Source organism: Lissotriton vulgaris, chromosome 5, assembly GCF_964263255.1.
Source record: "Lissotriton vulgaris chromosome 5, aLisVul1.2, whole genome shotgun sequence".
Classification (NCBI taxonomy): domain Eukaryota; kingdom Metazoa; phylum Chordata; class Amphibia; order Caudata; family Salamandridae; genus Lissotriton; species Lissotriton vulgaris.
The window spans coordinates 1,709,972,497-1,709,991,360 of NC_141693.1; the positions used below are offsets into that span (position 1 = coordinate 1,709,972,497).

The 18,864-nt window shown below is 45.4% G+C and overlaps 1 protein-coding gene across 1 annotated transcript in view; it reads right to left on the reverse strand.

Annotated features, from left to right (window-relative positions):
• Positions 1–18,120, reverse strand: part of ADAM11 (ADAM metallopeptidase domain 11) — a 336,142-nt gene extending 318,022 nt beyond the window's left edge. Inside the window, exon 1 of the mRNA XM_086919835.1 lies at positions 17,917–18,120. Coding sequence (XP_086775961.1) covers positions 17,917–17,980 — 64 coding nt within the window. The 5' untranslated portion in view covers positions 17,981–18,120. The remainder of the gene's footprint in view (positions 1–17,916) is intronic.
• Positions 18,121–18,864: the final 744 nt, after the last annotated feature.

The window sequence follows — 18,864 nt, forward strand, 5'->3', positions numbered from 1 at the left end:
GACGAATGTTTTTGGGAGGAAATTTCACGACAATTTGTCAAACTTTGCTAAAATCATTAGCAAAACAAAAAATATTTTTTATGGTAACTAGGACCTAACTATAACTAACAGTGGCAACCACTAGGGGGGGGGGAGAGGTGTGTGTGTTTGCATGTGTGTGTGTGTGTTTGCATGTGTGTGTGTGTGAGCACTTACCTTTCTTACAGACAATACATATACTGCAAAAGATGTAGGAAGAGTATTAATACTAACTTGAATGAGTGCCTCTATAGGTGAGCTTAGAAGACATCCACAGATCTGTTTAAGGTACCAGACTCCCCAAACATTTCCAACTACAATATCTTTTAGCTAAGTATCCCCCCACCCCCTTCATGTGTGAAACTCTCAAACAAGGGACTCCTGAATCATATTTCTAGAGAACTTAATAGCTCTGACCTGTCTATCTGTATCCTCAGTCCTGAACTCTACTGCCTCATTGGGGAAGTTTCTAACACTACTCTGACCAGAGAGTTAACCTGCTGGGAATTAAACAGATCTGTAGCAAAAGGAATGGTTAACAAATTGAAGCCGAAATGGAGTAGATATAATGGAGTAGATATTAGTCATCTGGGTTCCACCAGAGAAAACGCAATTCCACCACAGAAATGAAAACATCGACCTATCAGCCAGAGGCAAGCTTTGGGCAACACTTGGACAGATGGTGGCTAAGCCTAACATCGCAAGACTTTGGGGGGCAGTTACGCTGAATGGAAACGTGATATGGACTGGTGCATGTTGCAAGAAAGAACCGTGTATGTAGCCCGGGGGTGCCCCCAAAAATGGGGGGGAGATATGGGACAAATGGAATGACTACAGAGGCAACATATGTGCACCCCCCCAGCCTCGACGATCAGTACTTGAGGTAGATGTTTAAATGTATCGATTGACTGCAGTCCCATTGTGATGACACGGAAGTAATGTTCTAATCCCTGTGTGATCTATTGTATGCCTTTGTAACCCGTTTGTGTGACCATGGGTGGCCAACGTTTGGTCTTTAATTTCAATAAAAAGAATTAATAAAAAAAAAAAAATGAAAACATCAACCAGAATGCGAGCTTCAATTCTGGCAAAATTTTTTCGAGATCTCAGTTCACAAGGCCTGCCCTGCTTGATGGCTGAACAGCATCATTATTCCCTCATACAAGAAAGGCACCAGGAATAATTTGAAATCCTAGAGATCATTCAGCTTCATCGATCTAGACTGCAAATTATACTGCAAACTAGCACTAATCTAGATTAACACAAAATACTAAATCCAATCCAAGGTTCACCAATCCAAGATTCAGACATGGACGTGCCACCATGAACCAGGCGTCTGTATTTTCTAACATAACCAGTGTAATCCAATGTAAACTATAGAGCTATCTTAAATAGATGCTGACTATCAACAATAAAGTATGCACCGGATGTCAACCAGCCTAGAAGGAGCACTTTAATATGAGCACAGCATCTAAATACACACTGTCATGCAGAATGGAAACATTCAAACACATCTCTCCCATCACAAAGCTCTGAACTGGCTTCCCCTAGAGGCCAGAATCCAATTTAAACTGGCCTGCATTACTCACAAAGCTCTTTATAACAACTCCCCTACATCTCTCGCACAAAAACTCGTGATATCAGGAGAAAACAGAAACTCCTGATCTGCCAAAGACCTACTGCTGCAACCAGCACGCTTTCGGAAGAAAAAACCTACAATCGGGCCTTCACCTGGGCTGCGCCAAGGATTTGGAACTCTCTCCCACCCGCAAACTTGGTTGCCGATGCACTCAATACGGTACACATATTCATGAGAGTTTTTGTTGAAACACTTCTGTCATTTGTTACTATAATGCTTGTGTATTGTTATTTAACAATTTGTGTACCATATTGAGTGCATCGGCAACCAAGTTTGTTAAATAAGGGGTAGATTTTTCTACTCTAATCGAGTGGTTAAGGGTTTCTCCACTCGCCGATTTGCACCTTAATAAATAGCATTTCTGTATTGTGTGCGTATAAACGGGCAGTGCACCCGGAGCGTAAACTGATCCAAAAGCCTCCTCTTTCCCACCCGCCATCAGAAGACTTTCGTCCTTGGCACACTTTAAGGAGACGAAAACCTTCTTAATGGGTAAATACCTCATCTAATGAACACGTAACATTAACATTCTATGGACGATACCTGTTCCTGCACTCCTGGGCATCCCCCCAAGAGTTGAGTCTATGTGCCTTCTTGTACAATGTATCTACCGTGTTTTCTTGCATTATGTATCCTCTATTTTACCCAATTGATCCCTCCCTTCCAAACGCTTTGTACACCACCCTTAATACTGTAAGAGCTCTGATAACCTCATGGGTCTGGTTCCCGCTCTATAAAACTACAAAATAAATAAATAAAATAATTACTCCTAGGCCTTCAAGCAGAAACTCTAGAGCTAAGCTTAGGAACTATATAATTAAAAATACTTACACTTTGGTGAAGAAAAAATACAAACAGTGCTACTAAGAAAGAAAATTGAAGGGTCTACACAACATTCATGTTGGAGTATATACTTGACGCCTTGTTATGTGCCCTGCATTACCTAATGAGCATGACAAATCCCAGGAGAGGAGGTTGTGTGCCCTGGCCAGAAGTAGATCCCTCCTCCTAGGAACATTTTTTAATAAAAGAGACCCAGTCCACACGGACAGCTGTGTGTGTGTACAGAAAGAAGACTTTTCCAATTTCATCTTCTTTAACTGCCCACTAAAAAGGGAAGAAGACAATCTCATCATGCCCAATAGCTAAAGAACAATTAGGAAGTAGTGTTCTATTTCCTCTGCAAGATGTCAAATGCAGCGATGCGACAATATCTGGGAAGCAGCTGGGCAGCAAGAGACAAAGTACTTGCCATATCAGAGGTGCAGACCAAAAAGAAGAAAACACAGAAGTGAACACAGTGAAAGAAACTGTCCCAAAGCACCACAGAATCCAATCTCCTGCAATATTTCAACTTTATTAGATGCTGTTCCATAATATCTAAAGCCTTTGATCTTTTATTTTTCTTACTGCAAAGATGTATTGATGTGTGAATGGCACCTGTGGCGAAATCACTAACTACAATTTGCCAAAGTTGACCTCCACGACCGCTATACGCTCCTTTGATCCTATATAGTTTCCTTTCACTTCGCACAAACTACGCGGCCGGCCCCTTGGGGTTGTAGGCGAAATGCTGTGTAACATTAATATCCTACTGCAATAACATGCAGTTGTACAGCCACTTCAGTTTTACCACACATCTGACTTTGCGGCCAGCCCTGTACGGTTTGTAGGCGGCTTGCTGTGTAATAGTAAGTCCGCATTACTTGCCAATAAAAAAGAGATTTGATCCTAAATTTGACATCCACCAAGACAAACAAGAGGGGAAAGTCAGAAATTCACCAATACAAGCGTGTTATGAAAAACCTGAGATTCCACAGGGTAAACATAAACGGTTATTAGAAATCTTAAGTTATAAAATGATTAATACCAAGACTCATAAGAAGTCTGAGCTCTGCCATGGAAATGTGAGGGGTTATGGGACATCCAAGATCCACTAGAGTGAATGTGAGCTCTAAAAAGTCTATTCCCATCCAATGTCAATAAAAAGAGTCAAGGCGAACATTACAAATAATCTAAGATCTGGTGAGCTACTGGAACTTTAAATTCCTACAGGAGCTATTACCTGAAGTCTGAGCTCCAAATTGTTTGAAGATGGCAAGTAGATGCACCCCTGCTTCTAAGGAGCAATCACTGTATGTGATGCAGTGTAAGGAGTATCAGAAGTTCAAGATGAACCAATCTGAACATGGGAATTTATCTGCATAAACACAAGATAGACGCCTGAACTTTGAACTTTAGAAGTAATCCCAATCCCGATATACATCATGGTGGAAGGTTTATTCAGGGGCCTGAACTCTGAATCTGAGAAAGCATCAAAAGCCAGAGATCTAGGGGCCATTGGGTGAATGAATTGGCTTCACCAGTATGTACTTTAAGATCAACTGAATCGTTTAATCGCTGATTGACCATGTTAGAAATTGTTCCCGTATTTGTGGCTGCAATGTCATCGCCTCACATAATTTCTCGATATACATTTCCAATACTGGATATTCCTGTATCGTGTGTGCAGTGAACATAGTGCCATGTCCAGAAAATGAGGATCAAGTAACCTATGAGACAGGCGGCCAGAGTATGGCTGTGAGAAGAGTATCAGAATGAAACACCTCCAACTGAAAGGCAAGCAGTGGATCAACCCACATGAGCAAGAGAAGGAGATGTCACAGGCTGAGGCTCAAACACCTCCTCCCTCACTCCCTCCCCCCAGGAGACAACGTCAGTTGACAGATCTGAGGCACAGACACAATTATAGATATTCACCTGTCAGAAACTGGGGATATGCACAACATGAGGAAGACGACTACAGGCATCTAAGATTCAAACACCTTCTGAGAAAATGGCAGCTGTCAATAATCTGATAATTAACATGGAATACACAGTCAGATGTTGCATTCTGAAGATAAAACTTAACAAGAGAGAAACAGACAGCTGTCACAATCTGAGGATAAAACACACAGGAAAGTCAAGCAACAGCCATAGTATGAGGGACAGACACAAAGGGGCTGATTCAGACTCTGGCAGGTAGCTGGCCATCTATCTAGATGACAGGAGTCATCTCCTCCGCCAACCCGACTGCATTGCCACACGTCAAATTAAGAGATCACAGCCAGTCCTGGAGTGAGCTCTGTGCCTGCACAGTAGCCACTACTGGGATGGCTCTTTTGAAGGTACAAAAAAAATTGTGCGCATTTCTGACAACCACGTATCAAACTTTTTTGTTTTTCAGAAACAAACTCCCAAAGCGGGCGTTTTCTCCCAGCGAATGGAGGCCTTTTTTTGTTCGAAAGAAAAAGGACATCAGACCCTCCATTCTAAGCAGGGTAGGAGGTCTGATGCTCTTACTCGGATGGCCCCTACTCCATAGGGCTGTGGAAGGAAGTTTTCTGATGGTGGACAGCGGGGGGGCGCCAGCGACAGTAAACTGACGTTCTGTTCTGTCCGAATCACAACTGAGCAGGGACATAGAGGGATTGGCGGACCGGGTACTCCATTGCATTTGTGACAAAGTACACTGTCTGCTAAACTCTAAATCGGCCCCTACAAACAAAAAATAGTTGTCTACAATTTGAGAATCAAGCACACCATGAGACAGGCAGCTGTCAGAATCTGAGGATCAATCACACATGCATGAGACGCGCAGCTGTCACAATTGCAGCAGGGGGAGGGACAGACAGGTACCTCGAGGCTTGAGGATCAATCACTCATCAGAGAGAGCCAAGTAGCTGTCACAGTTGGAATATGAGGCCAGGGAAAGAGACAGACAGAAACACAGCCACTAAGTGCAGAGATGGATTAGATTAAAGGTTTTGAGGCTGTGTTTTGGCATCAGAAGGTTCCAGGTTCTGTTCAATAACTAGGAGAAGTCTGTTGCCTGAAGACAGCGACACTGTGACCACAAGGGCTGCAATAAAGACGTTACTTTAAGTATCTGGACTGTGTGTGCATCAGTACAAATTGGTAAACTATTTCAACTCATGTGAACATTCAACGAATGTATATTCTGCTAATGCTTAGTCATTTGGGACCACTAAATATTGGCCAAGTATACTCTAAAAGATAATCGTTTGGATTGAAGAAAATAACCTGCCAAAGTACTGTAAATATTTTTGGGGGGGCTAAAAGTCGTGGTGTATACCTGTACTTTTTCTTCACATATTTTGTATAATACTGGTTCGTGCCAAAGTGGTGATTTTAGCTATTTTTTTGGACACGATGTTTATACATTTCTATTTTTTATTTAATTCATTTCTATTTCCCAGCCCTGGCGGACAGAAGAAAAAACCTCAACAGCCACAGGGACCGTAGCCCTTAGAATAGCCAGGCCTTCTTTTCGTAGAGCCCTTAAAAGGGCAGAGATATAAATTAAGAGGAATCGAGTTCCGTAGTGTAGGTGCCAGATGTTTAAACTAAAAGTCTCCCTGCTTACCCAGTTAAACCGGGATACCTACGCCAGTTGGAGCTGGGAGGAAGGCATTGCTCTTGTAGGCCGGTAAGGACTGACAAGACATCTCAGATATAAAGGGCATGAGTGGCTCAGGGCTCTGTAAGTGAAACACAGATCCTTAAAATACATGTTTTTTCTATGGGAAGTGTTTAGGTACAGGCAGGAGACCACGTGTTATGGTCACTTCTGGGGACCCCATAAGCGAGGCTGGTTCTTGACTAAAATGGTCTCTGTTTTACTGCCAATTAAGTTTAGGACAGATCTTGCCCATCCACTGTGCAATAGATTGTAGGCAGAGTTTAAATTGAGAGGAACTTTTGCCTGAAACTGGGGACAGGGTAATAATGATCTGAGTCTCGCCTGCGTATGAAAGTATAGAGGAATCAAAGGCTTCCACAAAGTACACAAGAGAACAAACATATACATTTAAAGAAGGATAGGGCTCAAAGAGGAGCCTTGTGGAACACCAAAGGCAATTGGCTGAGTAGTGGAGGGGAAAGGTTTGGAGGTGACCTGAATGGAGCGACGATCCAGAAAGGAGGAAAACCATCCCAAGGCCATGCCAGTGATCCTACACCCCTCACGTTGTCTAAGTAACATCAGGTGGGAAACAGTATTGAATGCTGCACTCACATAAAGGAGAATGAGAGCCGTGATCCCGCCCTTGTCAAGGGTTGCTTTAAGTTCTTCTGCAATTCCTATAAGAGCTCTGTTACATAGTACATTGAAATAAATTGTGTAATCAAAAGGTGTGTACAATCATTAAATCTCACACCTAAACAACCAGTTATATCTTCTGGTTCTGAACCATCCATAAAATGGAAAGAATGGAGGAATTTCTTTTATAAGGATGGCTCTACATTTGAAGAATTTGACAAGTCACCGTACGGAAGAGGAAGAAGAAACTTTTACATCATTGGCTGGGCCCAAATGGTTTAAAAGTATATAGCACAATGGAGAAGAAATCTAGACAACCTGAACAAGGAACTGTTTCAGAACATGCTTTGGAATATTTGGATACATATTTTTCACCAACAGTGTGTGCTTCTATAGACCCCTATAAGTTTTTTCAAAGGAAAGAATAAAGAAATGATAGCTTATGTTGCATCACTTGGTACTTTACATGACAAACAAATGAGGCATCAAGTAGTGATGCATATTAATGATCCTAGTATACAAGACTGGTTGTGGGTTGATGGCAAGTCGTCGTTGAAAGATGTAGTATAGATAGTACAAAAAGCTAAATTGAGAGGAAGGTGCACTAAAGCAGTGGTAAATGAGATTGTGGCAGTGGGAAAGATTAAGGGCGGCAAAGAATAGCTTAACCCCTTGCATGCTGATGATGGCCCCCAGCCGTAATGCACTACGGTTCTCGTGTGCTGATGACGGCTGGGGGCCGTCATAAACCCGCCCACTTGCGATTCTGCCGCACAGGCGCAGAATCGCGGCCGCATGGAAGGGGTTAAGAGGCAAAAGGATGTAAAGTAAAGAAGTATGCCAACAACAATAGTAACACCAGAAATAATTTTGAGCCTAGGAAAGGTGGTATGTGTAAATGGATGTTATAGGTGTGGAAGTTATTAACATTTTGCTCATAGTTAATCTTGACCAGCCCTAAAACAAAAATGTTCAGGGTGTGGTCATGAGTAATTGTGTAAAGGTTTGTTGGAAAAGAAGTAGCAATGGCCAGCTTAAGGGAAATGATAGAGTCAAGTGTGTTTATGGGGAAGAAAATACCATGAGTGGTTGGATGGTAGTAAGGAAGATGGTTGTGCACTATGTGTTATTAAAGCTGTTGGTTATAGTAATATAAGGAAACCATTTTGTGACATGGTGTTTGGAGGAATACATTTGGATATAGTGCAGACTTTGGGTCCCCATGCACAAGTATCAACAACAATGAATGGAAAGAGAAGTTTGTGGTAAACATGGGTGAGGAACTTAAACCTTTTGACATCAAGCAAGAAAGTTTTAGTGGTGCGTCTATTAAATGCTAGGATTTAGGCGATTATTATTAGAATTCAAAAACAGGAATGCAGAACACCCAAGAGTTCTTGATTGGATGGCTCTTGGTACACTTGTTATGATTTTAGATCCTAATAGCCCTGAACCTTTATTAGTTGTGACAGGGAGTGAAATGGTGGAAGCACAAGTGCAGATAGAATTTCCCAAGGTATTCTCTAGAAATGCAGGTAGATTGGGTGGCTTTACGCATTGTGTTGAAGGCGAATGCTATGCAGTACCATGTGTGTATAAAGTGAGGAGTGTACCTATTATTTTGAGTAGGGAATTGCAGTTGTAAGGATGCAGAAGCTGGCATTACAGACCCTGTAGAATCATCTGATTGTATTTCGCCATTGGTGGTGGCAAGATAGGCCAGTTGTACGTTGCGATCATGTGTCTACCTAAGTCCTAGGAGAATTAAATTAGAATATTTTTACTGACTGATTTCCCTTGTCTAAAAAAAAAGGACGTTTTGTCCATGGCTAAGGGAGTAAAATGGTTTTCAACTATTGTAACAGAGGCGTACCATCATGTAGGTACTTTTATATTAAAAAATGTAAGAAACTCACTGCTTTTATACACAATTTCTGTGTTTCCAATTTTGCCGAGTACCGTTTAGGTTAGCTTCAGCAGCTGCAGCTTTTCAGGAAATTATTTTTACACTGTTTAAGGATGTATCTAATCTCATTTATTTCAAGATTACATCTTTGTAATGGGGGAAAGCAGGAAAGAACCTGGTCACTCGTAGAGATATGGGTGAATACAGAAACGCCTCAAAAGGTCTATAAAACGGGATATGATGCTAGACATCAAGTGAAGGTAGTTGATCTTAAGGTAGGAAAATGAGTTCAAATTAAAAAGGAGTGGTATCCTGAAGAAAGGAGAGTGTCGGTTTTCAGAACATTTGAGAGTGGAAGAACTATATGGTAATTCAGTGTTATTGAGCGATGGCATGTGTTGGTATGTGGGAAGAGTGCCTAGGTGTAAGAAAAGCATTGCCGATGCACCAGGAAATAAGCGTAAATATGACGGGTTGGGTGGGGAAGAGGAAAGAAGCAGAGAGACACATTTCATCAAAGAAAAAGTTGGTCCTGTTCTGTCACTTGAGAGTGACCGTGGTGGGAATGAAAGTACAAGTAAACATGGTTGTTTTATCTTTAATCTTTATTCGGCGACATTAGTCACCATAAAAGAAAACATGTAAAATACATTTCCAAACAGATATAAATATTTAAAATACGATAAAAAGGAGTTGCAACTCCAACACCGATGTAATACTAGCGGACACACCGTCAGTCCATTAAGCTCACTGGCTGCAGTTTCAATAGGCGGGATCGTGTCATCCATACACTTCCCAAGAACTTTGCTACCCCACAAATCATAAAGGGAGATGAGGAGTCTGTAGAGAGGACCCGAAGAGCTGATCTGTGGCACCTCAGGCCCATTTCTCTGCACACAGGTTTCAGCCAAAATTTGCGCGCCCCTTTATAAGCAGGGCAGGCAAAAAATACGTGGGCCACAGACTCAGTTGGTGCAGCACATCCAGGGCATGAACGCAGGGGGGCACCAGAATTAGACCATCTCGACGTAAAGTCGTGCACCGGAAGCGTCCCATAACGCAATTTTATATATAGAGCGCGATCAAGGGGTTTGGTTATCAAATCCAGGAAGGGCTCTAATTTCCTCGTGCATTTAAATAGCAAGAATTGGTCCGTAAGAGTGCCCCCTCCCAGGTCCCTCCATATGTTACTCTGAACCCAGTCCCAGTATAGCTTTTTGATCGCATCCTTTGGTGGCGGCGATTGTGTCTCCCAAGCGTCTCTTAGGCCTAACTTGAGCACTAAGTCCTTCAGTTTGTACAGCCATCCAATTTTTTTTCCGGTATCCAATAGGAGGAGATCGTCCAACCCCTCAGCATATTTGGCAAGTTCTTCCGTCCTTCTTAGGCGGGTCCAGTAGAGCAACGGGCGTAGTCTTACCAGGTCCTTTAGTGCTCTCCTGCCCAGATCTAGTCTCAGGGGAACTAATGGGGTGGAAGCAGGGAGAGCCACCACCTTCCTTAAGAATTTATTTTCCGCAGTCGTTAGATCAGATACGTTTTCGAACCCCCATAGTTCAGCGCCGTATAGTGCAGCTGGGAGGATCTGGCCCTCATAAATGGCCATCGCCGGGGAGATAGGTTTACTGCTGGATTCACGGAATTCCCTCAGGACCATCCCCGATACCCTTTGATGGTTGAGTAACATTTTGGCCAAGTGATCCTTCCATGTCATACGGCTGTTTATCCTGACTCCAAGGTAGTCAAAGGACTCGACCAACTCCAAGGGGACATCGTTCAGCAGGAAATTATTTTTAAATCTTTTAGAGGGGGAGAATGCCATCAGTTTAGTTTTTGAGGTATTGATGGTTAAGCCTCGGGCGGTGCAAAAGGAGCTAAACTGATTCAAGAGTTTTTGTAAGCCCACCGGGGATTTGGAGATTAATATGGTGTCGTCGGCGAAGAGGAGAGTGGGGATTCTTTCCCCCGCCAGGGATGGGGCATCCGACTCCTCCCCCTTCAGGTGGTCCACCACTCCATTCACAAAAAGGGAGAAAAGAGTCGGAGCCATAACACAGCCCTGGCGTACTCCTCTTCGCACAGGGATTTTCTCAGTCAAATTCCCCTGGGATCCCCATCTAACCCTTGCATAGTTCCCCTCGTGGAGCCTTATGACAAGGGTCAGGAGGCCACTCGGGAATCCCATCTCACCTAAAATCTCCCATAATTTTGCACGGGGGACCAGGTCGAATGCAGTCTTGAGATCTATGAAGGCCATATATAAACTGCCTTTCTTGATGGTGACTTCCTTCCAGTAGATAACAAAAAAGCGAAAGACCTGGTCCATCGTGCCTACCTTTCTTCTAAAACCCGCCTGTAGGTGCGAGAGAATACTGTCCCCCTCTATCCAATCTCCTACTCTTGAAATGATGACCCTGCCGACTACTTTCTGAATTATATCAATCAGACTAATAGGCCTGTAATTCGCAGGGTCCTCTCTTGCCCCCTTCTTGTACACAGTTACTACCTCCGCCCCCTTCCAGGAGTCAGGAACCTGGTGACCCCTGGAGATCAGATTCATAATTGTGGCAATTAATTTTGCCCAAACCTGAGGCTCTGCTATCAACAGATCTCCGGGGATCCCGTCTTGTCCAGCTGCCTTCTTCGGGATTAGATGCCTAATCGCCATCACTACTTCTATAGTCGTGAAGGGAGGCTCGTCCACCCCTATGAGATCACCATCCCTCAGACTAACTACCTCACGGCTGGGCGTTTCCTCATTACCACCATACAGTAGTGAGAAATGGTCAAACCATTGCTGGCTAGTTATATGGACAGCCAAGGGTTGCGTTTTCCTACGTCTAGAACCATTGATCAGGTCCCAAAAGAGGTTCGGGTTCCTACTTTTTACGGCATTGGATAAGTCCTGCCAATGCTGTTCCTCCCACTCACTTTTGGCCATTAATTGAACTTTGAGGTATTCCTTCCTAGCCGCTCTAACCATCGAAGGATCCCCCAAGATCAGGGCTTTTGTTAGCTGATTCCTTTTGCCCTTACACAAATGCGTATACCATGGTTTACTAGTAGCGGGGGGGTTAAAGGTCACCCTATTATCTTTCCCTTTCGAGATAAAATAATTACCAACATGATCAATTGTATCTTTATATACTGAGACAAGAGGGGGGTATAATACCCTGCTGTTCTTATGTTCATCCAACCCATCTTCCAGCTCGGAGGTCAAACCCTCCACCAACTGCTTTATCGCCCCGAGATCTTCCTCCTTAAGTTTAACCTTATCCCATTTTAATCTTCGGTTGTTGCTATAGGGGATAATCTCTTTGGATGATTTTATGGAACCATTCAGCCTCTTATCTTTAAGAGTGCCCCAATAGAACTTACAGCACAAGGGGTTGTGGTCACTATCCTGGGTTGGGAGGACTTCCATATCTATAAGCTCCGGCCAAAAACTAATATCCATTAGGATGTAGTCAATACGAGATGGCCCGGTGGGCCTATTAACGGTCAGTGTCCCAGCCTGATCGGATTTAGTCCTACCATTGAGGGCTCTGAGCTTATGGACCCTGGTCAGTGTATTAATTTGAATTGCCCTAGCCGACCACTTCCTGATGGGGGCAGAGATAAACTTGGGATGGTCCATTTTGAATCCTCCTCTTCGATACCCAAGGGGTCATCCCCGAGGAGGGGTTCAAACGTGCAGTTAAAATCCCCCCCCACAATAATTTTTGCTGCTGAAGGGCAATTGTCTAGGGCGGAGTCCAGGGCTGCTAATGTCAAAGAAGCCGAATCCCCAGGTGTCCCTCTCGCATAGACATTAAAGATGTCAAGCCTGCTACCTACTGACTTCCCATTAAGGGAAAGATGGAGTATGTCATTACACTCAAGGTTATGAGATGTGGCTTCCCAATTTAATTCCACTTTGATCCATACCATAAGGCCACCCGCAGGTCTGCCCTTCCCCTTACTTACTGCTGGTAGGAAATAAGTAGTGTACCCTGATTTATGTAAGGGTAATAGGCACCAAGTCTCCTGAAAAAGGCAGACATCAAACCTCTCAATAAATGTGTGCCATTCTGGGATATCCAGCTTCCTTTTTAACCCCGCAATATTCCATGAAAGGAAATTTATTACCTGCCGACCATTGGGTGCTAAGGTTAACTCCCCCCCATTTACACCTATCCTATCCGCCCTGTTCTTACGTCCCCCCCCCCTCCTGAACCCGGAGAGTAGGTGTTGTGGGGCGACCAACCACACTGGACATTGGCCCAACGGAAGGAGGAGCCTCTATAATGTCACATGTGCTAACAATTTGAACTAGAAGGGGGCAGTCGTCTCCTGTATCTATACTGCCATGAGCTCTTATCGGAGCCCCCCCGCCCAGAGGTTCACAGACCTCCCCCCCTGGAGCTGAACATCAATCACAATCCTCCAGCCTAGAAAGCTGGGAAAACCGATTGTAAGTGTCCAGTGGTGTGAAAAGCCTCAGATGGTTCATCCTATTACCATGGTTCGTCGTATGCCTGTAAGGGACAGTAGACCAGGCAGAGAACTGATCCGGTGGTAGGGGAAAATGTTGCCCAAAATAATTATAATTGTTGTTATGGGGCAGTATAAGTGGTATAAGCGGAGGCCTAAGGGAATAAGGCTTGTTTGGATATTTAAAAGGAGCATCCTCTTGCCTAGGGTAAAAATATGTAAGGGCCCGAGGGATTATACAAGTTCCCCCATTTCCTAATGACCAGTTTAGAATGTAGTCGACTGCCCGAGGGTCTCTAAAGTTAATCACAACTAGATCCCCCTCCAGGTCTTTAGTTCTAGAGCCCAGCCAGTTAATGCGCCTAACGTGGACTATATCTCCATCTATATTCGGCGCTATCGGTCTGTACGTTCTTAACCAATGAATGATTTTATTCTTCAGGTCTACATATCCCTCTTTCTTGTTAACAGTTAACTCAGGAACCCCTGTTAGTACCACCACAAAGGGCACCGCTTCAGGGGGAATCTCCACTGGCGGCACCTTTTTGCGTGTTACTCTATTTTTACTATTTTCCCCTTGTTCATCCTGACTGATGCTTGCCGGGGCCTTAGGGTTTGATGTGTTTGGGGCACCACCTAGTTCAACAGCAGGTAACCTAACATTCTTAGGAGGCTTTGGGTTTTCAGGGGGAGGGTCGGCTCTACCTGGAAGTTGAATTGTTTCCTTGGTCGACTGGGCTAACACATGTGGGGTCTTTTGGGCATTCGTGGGGGGGGGCTTTATTACAGATGTAGGTTGCACCACCCCACTCCCTTGAGTTTTTGCCAGAGTAGCTAAACTAGTCATAGCAGCTTCCAATATGGTGAGTCTAATTTCCACCTTTTTAATCGACTCATTGATAGGTACAAGGAGAGATCTTAACATAAACTCCAAGTTTCCCATCAGTGTGGGGGAAGGTGTGATGTCCCTTACAATATTTCTAGTAATACTGTCTGGAGACCCAACCTGTGCGGCTGCTTCAGGTAAGCTACAAATCAGTGTTGGATCTACTAAGGGTGTGGAGTCCTGAGCATCTACTAAGGTAATCTCATTTAAAAGGGGGGTTTGGGCCTTATTCCCAAAATCTAAGAGCGAGATTTTAGCTTTGCCTAGGGCCTCCCTATATTTCCTCCTTTTTTTACTTGGTGGAGGGCGGTGAATCTGTACCGCAGGTGGAGGCTTAGGTTTCTGTTTCCTAGGTTTAGATGTTATCTTAGTGCGACTGGGACCATGGGTAGGGGAAACAATTGTAATATTATCCTCAAGTAAAGAAGGTGTGGATGCAAAATCACGGAACAGTAGAGGGACGTCTTCTAAACTAGCGTTGGCCTCATTCAAGTGTATAGAACCTACTTCCTGATTTGTGGAATGCGAGGAGCTATCCAAGAGAGGTTTATGCTTCATACTCTCGACAGAACGGCGACGCTCTGCCCTACGCTTTGCTAATGTAGAGTCCTCATCACCCTCACTCTTTTTTTGGAAGTAGTTCTCCAGAGACCCATTTCGCAGACTGACCTTTCTCCCTGGGGTATCCTCCTCGGTAGTCATGACCCAAATGTGGCAAAACGGGGTCCACTTGCAGCGGTTGTTAGGGGGATGGCCCTGCCCAGCCTCCTCAGGCCTACGAGGGCCTTAGAGGGCCCGCCCTTTGCCCGGGCTTAGCCCCGGGCGCTCCCGCGCGCTCCCGCGCAGCAGGTCTCTTCAGTCGTTATAGGGCGCTACCTCCAATCAGGTGTGAAGGCGGGACGATGAGGGAGAGCAGCCCAGGTGACACGGGCGCGGGGTTTCCTTGGGCTCCTGGGAAACGGAGTCCACACCCCGACGCTCGCAGCCCTCAGTCCCGGTCAACAGCAAGGTAATCCTTAGCCCAGGTCCTAGGGCGACGCGGGACCCGCGAAGCGGGTTCCGCTAGCAGCAACGTTGGAGAGAGCAGGCTCCTGGTGAAACGCTGTAAAGCAAACAGCAGTCCGTCCCTGTTCCTGGCAAGTTCGTGAAGGTTGTTTTATCAATACTAATATCAAACTTGAAAAAGCACCGCTTAAGAGTTTTCAGTCTCCACTGTGCGTGGGTGACAAAGTTCGTATTCAAAGACTGTCCAAAATAAATGAACGCTGAATCGTAATTGCAAAAGAAGTTCAAAGTTGTTTTAATTGTTCATTTAAGAGATCAGCCTGGTTGTTTTATCAACAAACCTAAAAATGAACTTGATCATTATTAAGTGGGAGACACTATCCTTTACTGTTATTTTCTTTCTTTTATTGAGCGCACTATTCGTACTTTCTTTACTCTTGCTGTGGTGGTATGTACTATGGCCGTCATGTAATTCTTTTTGTATTAATTTGTTAGTTACTTATAATTACGAAGCATTTTTTATTTTGTTTGTTAGGAAGGGAAATAAACATGTGTAGAGTTGGCTTGGCTGGAAAGTTGTGATCTCGGGGTGACATTTAAGGTTGCAGGTTCTGTACTCTGACAAGAAGTCAGCAGGAGACCTTGACCGAAGAAAGCAACATTGTGTCCCGCCGTGGCTGCACTACAGACTCTGCTGCAACTATCTGGAGTGTGTGAACTTCGCTACAGGGAGGCTGTCAGACCCCGAGGACCAAACCAGCAGGGCAGCGAGGGAGAGCTGCTAAAGACACAGGAAGGGGGGGGGGGGGGGGGGTGACACAAAATACGCGGGACTGACGACCACCCGAGAAGTGAGGACGGATGTCTGTCTGACCAGTATGTTTTGTTTCACGCTGACAGATACCGATAGCTGTCCGAATATGGAACTCGAAGGAAAACAGAAGAAAGACGGGCAGCTGTGAGATTAAGAGACTCCAAGTAAGAGTCAGGTAGCTGTCAGAATCAGAGACTCAAAGAAACACGAGAGAGTGACAGCCAGCTGTCAGAATCTGACACAAACAAAAACACGCGCTAGACACGTAGCTGTCAGAATCTGGGGGCAGAATGTGAAGATGGTGGTCCTGCGCGAGACAGGCAGATGTCAGGAGAAGCTGGTGCTCTGCACCTACGAGACAGGCCTATCTATCTCTGTACAAGGAGAGTGCTCTCACTATGAACGGAGACACTTGTGGTGAGCAGCCGTGCACCCGCCAGGCCGTGCTCGCTCTTACACGCTACCCTGGACCGCTCACGGAACACAATCTAACGCTGTTAATCGATCGCCCGTGCAGGACTCCGTGTGAAGTGGGTTTAAAGCAATGATCGCCCCATCCCCCTACCTACCACGGGAGACACTGCAGGCAAATGTGTCGATGCAGCAGAAACCACTGCAGACACAGCAGAACCGCGGAATGGGGGGAAATTCAAGCCGGGTCTGTTTTGCAAACAGATCGACAGATCCGGTGGAGACCCCCCCTCCCTTTCCCAACAAGACAAGCCCAGGGGGACCTGAGCCCCCCTCCCACGCCCACCGGTTGTCCACCTGTGCCGGGCTGCAGCAGGTGGAGGCTGCAGCAGGTAGGAAGGAGCTGCGGCGCGGATGCAGACATTCACTGGATAGCAACAGCCGCGAGGAGGCGGGGAGGGGCGCGCGCGGCCGAAAGAGAGCGTGACGATAATAATTATTAGAGTAATTTATACAAACTGCACCACACAGCGGATTATAATGACGGCCACGCAAAAAAGAGTTATCGTTTTCCAAATTAACAGTAAACATCTCTTGCTCTGTTCTTAAATGTGGCCCAAAAGGCACCACATATTTTAACGTGCCCACATGCGATGGGTCTGTATCTCACTGCATGGAATTAACCCCTTCAGTTTCGGATTATCTATTCGATTATCATTTAGCAGCAATGAATGTGGCCTCAACGAGCAGAGAGATGTGTCATAAACCAGGATGGTGCACACATCAGCAGCAGGAGCACTGACACACTGAGCTGACCTACGACGTTGACTTTAGCCATTAACCCACCACGTTGACTAACCTTTAACCCACCCCATGCAAAAAAATGTTATCTATCCACGCACCGTTTATAAAATTCTCCTCTAAAAATGAAGAAAATAATTGTGAAATTCCTCTACATGGATCAAAATTAAAACAGACAAACACATCAGGAACCCACTCGAAGCAAGAACCCTACCCAAAAGGGCAGACAGGCAGCGGACGGCAGATTGTTTCTTTCCCCGTTCTTGTAGCACTGTTCTAAACACTCGAGGCACACAGTTTGCACGGCCAGTCAAATAAAAAACAACAGATAAATTTATTTGGTGACCTTAAGAAAATATACTTGATAAAGTATTGATAATACACCTGTTAGGCTAATGCACACTTTAGCTTACTGGGTTGCAAGGCCCCATCGTTCTTGTCCTACGGTAGTTAGTGCAGCTGCCTGTATCTCCGGTACATTATAAATATGTATGAATACATCATGAAGCGCCAAAACAGGTAAATCCTGACACGCTATGCTAGGCCGAAACTTCCAGGTAACTCGTTGCAAATGATTTCGCTGAATCCAACAGCTACAGTGCGGTATGCTGAACCGCTGGGGAGAAAATTCCAGTTGCCTCGCTGAACGTTCACGTGTCTCCTGGTGTTTTAGGCTGCGTTTTTTATTTACTAGGTAGATTTCTTATTTGTTTCCAATTTCTCTGGCAACACGTGCCAGTATTTTTTAAAAACCTATGAGCCACATGTGGATCCAGTTGAAACCATCTGCAACTGGTGAACTGGAATTTGCCGCGGGTTGTACGAGCTGAGATAAAACACGACCGGAGCCGGGGGTACTCACCGTGGCGATGCAGGGGCTGCAGGCACAGGAGGGCTGTCCACAGCCAGCACTGCGCGATCCTCATGTTTCCTTCATCCCAGAGCTGCCCGGCTCAGCTGGCATGGAGGCCTCGGGGAGAAGGGTGGCTGCGGCGGCGATGGGGGGAGGCCTCATGCCGAGCCCCGGCTCCTGGGGGCCCCGGGGCCGTGTCCCGCCAATCCCCCTCCGTCGAGCTGCATCCTGAAGGCGCTTCAGCAGAGTATGAGATGAAGGTGCGCGAGGGGCGGCGGAGGGGGAGCGTGGGGCACGTGAGGGGGCGGCGGCGGAGCACGCCCCTTCCTCCCGAGACTCCCGCCCAGCTCGCGAAAAGCTGCTCTCGTTCACAGCCTCTTTCAGCACCTGCTCTCTGAACAGCCTCCGTGAGGGGAGCGGGATAGGGTTGCCACCTGGCTGGTATTTTTACTGACGTAAAATATGTTTTTACGCTCCTTCTAATACATAAAAAGGGAGTTGGAGTCTGTAGTGTTTTTCACCTTTATGGGAATTGTCACAAATGCCAATCATGTATTTTAATGTGATTTTGTATGGCGCTAAATTGATTGACAGCTGCAGCCCACTGAGCTGCTAACCTGAAAACCCAGCCTGGAAGGTAGACCAGACGGTTGAGCGCTTGCTGCTACGCGAGCCTGTGCAGCCATCAGGTGGTGTTTTCAAATCCTGTGCGGATGGCTCAATACTTGAAGCTTCCAAGGGTGAAAAACGAAAAGGGGGTGCACAGCATCAACTTTTATATGCATCGCTGCGAAGATGCACCATTGTAGGAGAAGACAGTCTGGTACAACCTCACTCTACTAAAGAAAGTGAAACCATTTCTCTCAGAAAGTGACTTCAGAACAGCTATTCAAACTCTCGTGCTATTGCACATGAATGGTGGCTGTGCTCTACAGCCACCCAGATTCTGGAGCGGCA